The sequence below is a fragment of the Neomonachus schauinslandi genome, chromosome X (genome assembly GCF_002201575.2).
Source record: "Neomonachus schauinslandi chromosome X, ASM220157v2, whole genome shotgun sequence".
Taxonomy (NCBI): Eukaryota; Metazoa; Chordata; class Mammalia; order Carnivora; family Phocidae; genus Neomonachus; species Neomonachus schauinslandi.
The window spans coordinates 81,475,638-81,485,558 of NC_058419.1; the positions used below are offsets into that span (position 1 = coordinate 81,475,638).

Sequence of the window (9,921 nt, forward strand, 5' to 3'; positions counted from 1 at the left end):
TCATTCATTTGTCTCTCTCCCCTGCCCCACCACATAATCAGTGGGGTTTCACTGCCCTTACCTTGTATGCTTTTGCATTAAGTTTGCTGTATGAATGCTTCTGGACAACAGGGTTACTTTCTGTTGGTGTTTTCTCTACTGTTTGTCATTGTTTTGGACTGATATGATTTAAAGCTTGGCCATCATACCCCACTCCCAGCTATCCAGTCAACAGTGGCGCTTTTGCAAACTGCATAATGCTTAGTGTCTGGGTTCTGAGGGGGTGTGGGATGAAGATTTTTCAGTCTCATGGAATAATGCAAGTACATCAGGAATCCTGCCCTTGAAATTCCCCAAGCTTGGTATACATCCCACGCAGCCTCTTCTAGGCAGTGGCTGGTCCATCTACCCTGGCCTCTGCTTCTGTTCTCCATACTTTCTCGGCACCTTGACACCTAGGCACTCAGGCACTTTTAGGAAGAAACCTTCAGGTTCCTAGATAGCCAACTCATTGTTGGGATCCCAGCACAGAGTGGCTTCGGGAAAAGCCTGGCATCTTGTATGTATGCTGTGGCGCACTCATTGTTTTCCTGTCCTTGCAACATGCAAGTCACCTTCCCAAGATCCGGGAAATAAAGGTATCCTGAGGCCTGGTTTTTCTTTGCATATGATTACTATTACACAGTATGGTTTCATTGAGCATGCTGAGAACATCATAGAATTTGAGGGCTGTGACTCCCAACAGGGCAGAAAGGGAAAACAACTATTATTCTGGAGTATTTTCTGCCCCATCTTTCCCATACCCAAAAGGACAGATGTTGGCTTTGTGAATAATCCCAACCATCAAAGGTTGTCCCTTATTTCCCCTTTTCCAAGCAAACAGAAACAGCCAAATCTACAGTCTGCTTACCTGATTTTTTTATGTATGTGTATATGTATGTAATCTGTCCCTAGAAGAAAAGAAGTCTTCCAAGTCTGTATCCAGAAGGCTGGTGTCTGACTAGACATAGGTCTGGAGTAGAGTGGAGACAATGCAGGCATCCAGGGAGCTTTTTGGAGAAGTTTGCTAGCTCAGGGTGGAGGACAGCAAAGGGGTGGAAGGACCATTCTTTTGTTCGAGAAAGCTACAGAGTTTTTTGACCAGATAAAGGAAGCTTTATCTTTCCAAGCTTATGATGCGCGAGAATGGGTAGAGCCAGCCTCTAGCCTGTCCCTGAGGAAAGCAGAGTTGCACCCTTTTATGTGACTTTGTCTCCCTTTTATCCAGTCGGAGTCAAGCCAGTCGGAAGCCTCTGTCCGGAGGGAGGAGTCACCCATGGATGTAGACCAGCCATCTCCCAGTGCTCAGGATACTCAGTCCATTGGTCAGTACTACTTCCTATTTCCAGTGCAGCAAAAGAGAGAGCCAGTCTTCATGGAATGTCTGCTGGATCCCCTGCTCTCTACATACATAAGCTCAGTGTTTTCCAGTTTGTTCCAGTGAACACTGGTTTTTGTAAATGTTAATACACTAACTTGCACCACCTCACCCTTTCTGGAGATGCGTAGCATACGCTATAATTCCTAAAGAAACTGAGATGAGATGGTGTTAGACATGGAGATAGCATATGTTTGAGTTGTGGCTCTCCTGTTTACTGGCTCTGGGACCTGAAGCAAACCTCTCTTAGTTTCAGTTTTCTTGTTTAAAATAGGGGTGTTAATAGTTAGGAATGAACAAGTTAACACACACACACACACACACAGCACTTAAAGCAGAACCTGGCACACAGTGGATGCTATTAGTAGCAGCATTTCTTAAAGTTAATTGTATGTAGAATACTTTCTGATGCCCTCTTAACACATTTCTGTGGAATAGTGCTGGCATAGGACATCCGTTTTTGAAATACATTAAATCATTTAATAATCCACAGGTTCTCTGAGAGCTAATGAGGCAATGGGTAAACCAGCACTGTCTGGTAGAACTTTAGTAGTCACTAGCCACGTGTGGCTATTGAGCACTTAAAATGTGGTTTTTGCAGCTGAGGAACCAAAGTTTTTATTGTATTAATTGTATTTGATTTAAATTTAAATGTCATCCAGTGTAGGACTAGAGCTTGCTTTCAGGTGTTACTCAGTATTACTTAGTAGCCAGTGGGCCAGTCTGCTTGATCTCACATTGGACATAGGCCATTGATTAATGGCCTGCACATTGGTCTGGGAAAAAGCTAAATGAAAGAAAAACCTCAAAGACTTTTTGTCTCTCCTTTGTGTGGCCTGTAGGCTCAGATGGAACCCCACAAGGGGAGAAGGAGGAGAGGCCACCTGAGTTACCCCTGCTCAGTGAGCAGCTGAGCTTGGACGAGCTATGGGACATGCTGGGAGAATGTCTAAAGGAACTGGAGGAATCCCATGACCAGCATGCGGTGCTAGGTGAGTTGTGGCCTTTGGGCCAAGGTCCCAACCCACTGATCTGCTCTGAGGCCCTTTCTGCCCGCTTAATTTTCTTCCTTCCAGATCATTCCTCTCTCTCAGTGTCTCTGTAATGAGAATTCAAAGGAGAGGTGTTTTTTCTCTCACTTCAGTATCAGAAGAAAAGATTTGTTCTCTCTTTTAGTAGCTGGTATCTTTTCACTTCTTAGACCAGGGGAATCTTTATAACCGGTTGCCTATTCCTTTTTTTTTTTTTTTTTTTTTTAAAGTTTCAAGGAAGCTCAAACTTCCTTTTTGGTTTTTTTTTTTTTTTTTCCGTTTTCTTTTTCTTTTTTTTTTTTTTTTTTTTTTAAAGTTTCAAGGAAGCTCAGACTTCCTCTGTGGCTTTATTTTTCTTTGCTACCATTATATTTCTCCTATAAGTTTTCATTATTTCTTCTTCTATATTGTGCTTCTGTAATTTGATTATGAAGGAGAAGAGGTTTGTATGTTGAAGTTTCTAAAGTAAAATATCACTTCCCTGTCATTCCTACCCCCAGTGCTACAGCCTGCTGTCGAGGCCTTCTTTCTGGTCCATGCCACAGAGCGGGAGAGCAAGCCTCCTGTTAGAGACACCCGTGAGAGCCAGCTGGCACACATCAAGGACGAACCTCCTCCACTCTCCCCTGCCCCCTTAACCCCAGCTACTCCTTCCTCCCTTGACCCATTCTTCTCCAGGGAGCCCTCATCTATGCACATCTCCTCAAGCCTGCCCCCTGACACACAGAAGTTCCTTCGCTTTGCAGGTACAGGAAACTCTCAGGTCCCCAATAAAGAAGGCTTCATTTTTTATAGGGTCATTTCATACACTTTATCCTTAGGTGTTTCATGGGGGAGAGGGGTGAGAGAGAGAGAGAGAGAGAGAGGGTGTGTGTGTGTGTGTGTGGCGGGGGAGGGGGACGAAGGGGAGGGAGAGAGGGAGAGAATGAAGCTAGTGATGTAGGGACTGGGTCTGAAAGCCCTTTTGTGCCACACTGTCTTTATTCCCTGAAACACAAAGAGAGTTGCTGTCTGGTTGGCGGTCATGTAGTCTTCTGGGAGCCAAGATGTGCTGATTCTTGCTGTCCTTTCTCTCCTCAGAGACTCACCGCACTGTGTTAAACCAGATCCTACGGCAGTCCACCACCCACCTCGCTGATGGGCCTTTTGCTGTCCTGGTAGACTACATTCGTGTCCTCGACTTTGATGTCAAGCGCAAGTATGTGTCCTGGAGGCTGTGGGATGGGAACTTTTCAAATGGTATCTCTCCTCCCAGAAAGGAGCCAAAATTCCTCCTGAAGGAGTGTTTTCAGGGAAAAGAAGTTTCCCTTGGTGGCAGCCCTTGGAATGGTGCTGGATGGGAGGGAGGAGGTTCATCTGTGCCACTGACAGTCATTATACCTAAATACTCCCTGGCCTTCTCCATTCTTCATCAGAGAAATGCAAGCCTTTGTTCAATCACATGACTTCTAAAGTTCTATTCCATTCTTTGGGGTCATGCAGGAGGTGCGGGTAGCCATAGTACACTTATAGCAGGACTCCGGCAGCGGGGGCGCCACAGCACTCCTGTCATCCCTACTCTTCTTTTCTGTGCACCTACACATACTACCTGCTTGTTGCAGATATTCTGTGTAACGATCTCTGTGGGCCTTTATTCGGTAGAGATGGGAAAATTTAGAGTTGGTAATGAATGACCTGCTTCTCCCAACTACTGGGCACCTTCAGGTTCACCTGGGGAACAGATGTTTGGAAGATGGGAGAAGCATCATTGTAGGTCTTCATCCTAATCAAGCTAACAGAAGTTTACTCTGCCACCCCCAATCCTATTTTCCTTCCTTCCCTACCTCCCAAGATATTTCCGCCAAGAGCTGGAACGTTTGGATGAGGGACTCCGGAAAGAAGACATGGCTGTGCATGTCCGCCGTGATCATGTGTTTGAAGACTCCTATCGTGAACTGCACCGGAAATCCCCTGAAGAAATGAAGAATCGATTGTAAGAGCCCAGAACAGAGAAAAGACAGGATGGGAGGGTGGAGGACTGTCCTACGTGGTAGTGAAGGCTTACTCCAGTGCCAGATGTGCAGGGGAACTCCAGAGGAATTCCAAATAGGAACCTGGTATAGATAATCTCACTGAGCTATCTCCTGTCTCCTCGGCCTGGTCTCATGACACTGGTCTTCTACTGGCTAGCTGGCCCTTGGGCTGAGCTACCCACAATTCCCAGAGAGAAGAGTCCTCGGCATTTACAAAGATAGACCTGATGGCTTCGCAGAGAGCTTTCTCTTATTATACTAGGAATAGGAAGCCTGCTGAGCAAATGCTATCCTGGCTTGGGGGGGACCACACTTGCATGAGTGGCCCCTCACCAAATCTATAATCACTCACTGGTGATCCTGAAGCCACCTAGAGGAGATCAGCAGTTTGTGATACTAAATGTCATGGAAGCCAGTGAGATGATAGACCTGTTGGAGTAGTTTGATGCTCCTGAGCTCAGGAACCTGATTCCTCCTCTCCCTTGTGGCATTGGCTCACCATCCATGTTATCACATAGGAAGTCAGGCTTCTGAGACAGACTGGGCCCTGCTCCTCCACCACCAAATCCTTACAGACACCAGGCTGAGCTCAGCCCTCTCCGATACCACTTAACAACTCCTCTCCCTGCTTTCCCTAAGTGAGGCCGTCATTTAAGCCTCTATACCTTTCCTATTGCTGTTTTCTGGAATATTGATAAGCCTTTACTGATAATTCAGGACATCTTTTCTATCGATGCTTTTTTTGTCCCAGATTCCCACCCTTCCTCTGGGCTTTCCTGGCACTCTGCATTCACCTCTATTCTCTGATCCTGCACTCCCCAGCCACTGCTTCACTCACTCACTCACTCACTCACTTGGTTCATGCTGCATAAAAGAATGGATTTATCCTGGGCTTTCTGCACATCTGTTTCTGGTCTCTTATGCAGGTATATAGTGTTTGAAGGAGAAGAAGGGCAGGATGCTGGAGGGCTCCTGCGGGAGTGGTATATGATCATCTCTCGGGAGATGTTTAACCCTATGTATGCCTTGTTCCGTACCTCACCCGGTGATCGGGTCACCTACACCATCAACCCATCTTCCCACTGCAACCCCAACCACCTCAGCTACTTCAAGTTTGTTGGACGCATTGTGGCCAAAGCTGTATATGACAACCGCCTCCTGGAATGCTATTTTACTCGGTCCTTCTACAAACACATCTTGGGCAAGTCTGTCAGGTGAGGAATGTGGCACAGGATCCACATTCTCACTTGACAGGTCCTTTTCTTGTGTCCCACCCCCATACTTCCTCTCCTCCACCCTAACCCATGACTCTAATTGTGTTTTTCTAGATACACGGATATGGAGAGTGAAGATTACCACTTCTACCAGGGCCTGGTTTATCTGCTGGAAAATGATGTCTCCACACTAGGTTATGACCTCACCTTCAGCACTGAGGTAAGTCGAGAAATTTTGACCACAGCACATCCTAGATAGTCCAAGAAACCCATTGTGGGACTGCCCTTAAACTGGCACTGCATAAAGTCTCATGCCCCATTCCCCATCTAGCAGTGAGCAGTGGGTATTTGTATGAGACATCACAAACAGAAAAACCAGGATTTGTAAAACAATCCAGGGTGTTTCCTAGTTTCCTCCTTATTTAAAAAAAAAAAAAAAACTGTTCTAGTACAGTATTCTTCATTCCCAAAAGTAGTTCATTATACAGAGAAATATAAATGAAAAACAAAATTTTTTAAGGTTACTCTCCCTCCGAATTGTTTTCCATAAAGATTGTGTTGTGTCGCTACGCATGTTAACCATGCTTTTTTCCCTTTCACCATTGACCATTTCCTTACTTTCAGCCTTTAAGTGTTTTGGGGCCAAACCCTTGGCTTTTCCCTATTACAAAGTTATGCGCTCATGAGAAACAACACTTTTTTATGACCTTGCTTCGTCTTTCTGCCCAGGACATGGCAAAGAGTTCAAGTATTCCGAGGTATCTATATAAATCCCATCCTAGATCATGCCTGATAGGAATGATTGGTGTTTTGGGTGTTCTAGGTCCAAGAGTTTGGAGTCTGTGAAGTTCGTGACCTCAAACCCAATGGGGCCAACATCTTGGTAACAGAAGAGAATAAGAAGGAATATGTACACCTGGTGTGCCAGATGAGGATGACAGGTAGGGGGAATGTCCCTTAGACCCCTTATTGTTCATATGGAAGAGGTCAGGCCTCAATCATACAGATACTGTTTTTTTTTCTCTTCCCCTGTGCCAGCCACAAGTGCCTTGCACAAAGAGTCCACAAACACCTGACCAAAAAATATTTCCCTTCACCCACCCTCATTCAAGGGCCAGAAGCAGTGTTAGGTGAGGCAGGCAGACCATTCAGCATCCTAGTTGCAGCAGGAGCCAGATTGAGGATCCCTGACCTCTAACAGTTGTGTGAGTTTAGCTGCCACATGGCTTGTTGGTTCTCTCCCCAGGAGCCATCCGTAAACAGCTGGCAGCTTTCTTAGAAGGCTTCTATGAGATCATTCCAAAGCGCCTCATTTCTATCTTCACTGAGCAGGAGTTAGAGCTGCTCATATCAGGACTGCCCACAATCGACATTGATGATTTGAAATCCAACACTGAATACCACAAGTACCAGTCCAACTCTATTCAGGTGAGCTGCTGCTGGCATCCTTCCCCATATCCCTGAGCAGTGCTAGTTGGTATGACACCACATAAACCAGCACTCTTAGGGGGCAAGGGGATATAGGTGACAACTTACTTAGACCTCACTCTTCATCCTCTGGAACACGTTTTCAGGGGGTGTTCTTGCTCATCTTATGGAAGAACTGAAGCCCATTTCACAGAATGGACTTGCCTAAGATTCCAGATTCCATCCCACCTCACACTGGCTTCTTGTGTCCTTTCCCACAGATCCAGTGGTTCTGGAGAGCATTGCGTTCTTTCGACCAAGCTGACCGTGCCAAGTTCCTCCAGTTTGTCACAGGTACTTCCAAGGTGCCCTTGCAAGGCTTTGCTGCCCTTGAAGGCATGAATGGCATTCAGAAGTTTCAGATCCATCGAGATGACAGGTCCACAGATCGCCTACCTTCAGCTCACACATGGTAAGAGAAGAGTTTGTTCTCCTTTTTAGCATTCAGACTGAGCTTGCATATTTGTTGCTTCTAGACCCCTAACCAAGGGCAGGAACCCCAATCTGGCCCCAGCTGTGCTAGACCTGTGGTAGCTCATAATTTGGTGGTTTTGTGGAAAAGGTGATGTTTGAGATGAGAAGCTGGCCCAGATTCACAGTGAGGCTGGGGGGGGGGAACATTGTGAGTGAGCACTGCCACAGGAGAGCACAGTGTACTCCAGGGCCCAGCTTGGAGCAAGGAGTTGCGGGGAACAGAAAGCTTAAAGAGGTTGGATCAGCAGAAGTTGGATCACCAGTGACCCCAAATGCCTCCTGCTTGCACACTAACCCATAGGTGAGGCTGTGATGTTTTAAGGAGTGGCAGGGTCAGATTTATGTTTTAGGTGCTTGATGGCCAGTATTGGGGCCAGATGAGAGGAGGGTAGACCAGGCTAGGACAAGATTTCAAGTCTGCAAGAGAGGAGTAGGTTCCTCAGGGAGGAAAGGTCAGTGGGCACCATGGGAACACAGGGATTTGGTTATCTTTTGTCACAAACTGATCTTTCTTCTTTTCTAGTTTTAATCAGCTGGACCTGCCTGCCTACGAGAGCTTTGAGAAGCTCCGCCACATGCTACTATTGGCCATCCAGGAGTGCTCTGAAGGCTTTGGGCTGGCCTAATAAGGCCCCGCCCACCACTGTGGGGGTTTTCTACCATTGTTGGACCTGGGAATGGGGGGAAATGAAAACAAAAAAGAACCAGAAAGAAAATGTCAAAAACCAATAAATGAAATCCACCAACTCACCATGTGTGTGTCCCAGCTTCCCCATCTTCCCCAGCGCATACCCGTTCCCCCTCTCCTGCTCATTCTCTCTCCCTCTCTTCCTCACCTCCTCCTCCCTGTTCATGCCGTCCATGATCCCCAGCCCATGTGTTAAAAAGGCATTAGCCTTTGCAGGGACCTGTTTGTCCCAACTGTTTGAACAGTGTGCTCCTCAGATTCTGTGTTCAGAAGGATTTGCTGCATTGAGACTTGAAACCTTTGGATAGGGGAAAAATTATATATATATATATTTTTTTGTTCTGTTTGCATTTCTTAATTTGTGCTTGGAATGTGTTGATGTGCACAGCTAATGATTCAATGCGAGACAAGATTGGCGTCTGTGTTGTGGAGGTTTCAAATAAAGAGCACTCTTCATAACTCACTTTTCACAACGGAGTTTTTTTCAAACTTAAAAGAAACAACTCTTGAACATATACTAGACATCTGGAGAAAAGATGCAAATGGACTCTCCAGAAAACCATCTCTGCCACCACCACTGGTGCATCTTCCTTCTTCAGAGTCTGTTTCCCCATTGTCAGGAAAGATCAGCAGCCACCAGGAATTGAGGGGAGCCTGTTTTTTAGAATGGGATCTGCACTTGAAGGCGGTGATGGTGTTAACAGTTTGCAGCCAAGGACAAAGCATCACCTTGCCTGAGGGGAACAAATCAGCAGGTTGTAAGAAACACTGAGAACTCAACCCAACTGACAGTTCTATTTGATGAGCCTTTATAAGGGTCTCAAGTGTAGAGCTTAGTTTAAAATTTTTATTTCATTTAATGTTTTAGTTTTTTTCTAACAAATTTCAATAAGTAATTTGACTAGCTCTCAGAACAGTCTTCCCATCCGTTTTGGTTTTGTTCCGTCATCTGCCAGTCTGTTCACAGATCAACCAGTAGTCTCGTGGTTTTTACTCCATCCAGCAGTTAAAGCTGATCCAAGGACTTTGATGGTTCCAGCTTTCAAAGAAAAAAATAAAGGTTTAGTTAGAAAAATAACCCCAAGTGATGCTTGCTTTGTGTGGTTTTTCTCATTTTCTGAGGCTGTTTTGTAAAGATTTTCTCCTTAACCTAATCCCCCTGCCCTTGGTCCTGATGCAAATGGCTGCTAGACATTTTCTCCCTTTTTTAAAATATTCACACTTGCCTATGCTTCATCCTGCTGACAACTGAGAAGACAGATGGACTGACCCTGTCCCTGCTATTGAACTTCTAGTCAAGGGGGAAGGAGACTGAGTAGTTCTGTGACAGATGTAGGAAGGGGTCCCTAGGTTCCCGGAGCGGAAGTCCTTCACCTAGCCTGAAAGATCGGGGAAGGCTTTCCATTGTCAGGCATTCTAGTTGAATCCTAGCTGGGAGTTAAGATTAAGGAGGGGAGGGTAATCTAGGTCAAGGCAGGAGGAGTCCAGCTGATGGCACAGCTTGAGCAAAGGATGGTGGCCTGAGATGAGGCTGGGAGTCCAGCTGGGCTTTGAAATGAAAAGAATAAGAAATACGGTAGAATTGATAAATAAGCTTAAGAACGGATTCCTTGAAAAATCGAAGTAGGAAAAAAACCTA

The 9,921-nt window shown here is 45.8% G+C and overlaps 1 protein-coding gene across 1 annotated transcript in view; it reads left to right on the forward strand.

Moving 5' to 3' along the window:
• Nucleotides 1-8,745, forward strand: part of HUWE1 (HECT, UBA and WWE domain containing E3 ubiquitin protein ligase 1) — a 157,473-nt gene extending 148,728 nt beyond the window's left edge. The window contains exons 72-82 of the mRNA XM_044911725.1: nucleotides 1,247-1,343; nucleotides 2,239-2,388; nucleotides 2,928-3,173; nucleotides 3,508-3,625; nucleotides 4,259-4,399; nucleotides 5,366-5,653; nucleotides 5,768-5,873; nucleotides 6,477-6,594; nucleotides 6,900-7,081; nucleotides 7,342-7,532; nucleotides 8,118-8,745. Coding sequence (XP_044767660.1) covers nucleotides 1,247-1,343; nucleotides 2,239-2,388; nucleotides 2,928-3,173; nucleotides 3,508-3,625; nucleotides 4,259-4,399; nucleotides 5,366-5,653; nucleotides 5,768-5,873; nucleotides 6,477-6,594; nucleotides 6,900-7,081; nucleotides 7,342-7,532; nucleotides 8,118-8,220 — 1,740 coding nt within the window. The 3' untranslated portion in view covers nucleotides 8,221-8,745. The remainder of the gene's footprint in view (nucleotides 1-1,246; nucleotides 1,344-2,238; nucleotides 2,389-2,927; nucleotides 3,174-3,507; nucleotides 3,626-4,258; nucleotides 4,400-5,365; nucleotides 5,654-5,767; nucleotides 5,874-6,476; nucleotides 6,595-6,899; nucleotides 7,082-7,341; nucleotides 7,533-8,117) is intronic.
• The last annotated feature ends 1,176 nt before the right edge of the window (nucleotides 8,746-9,921 follow it).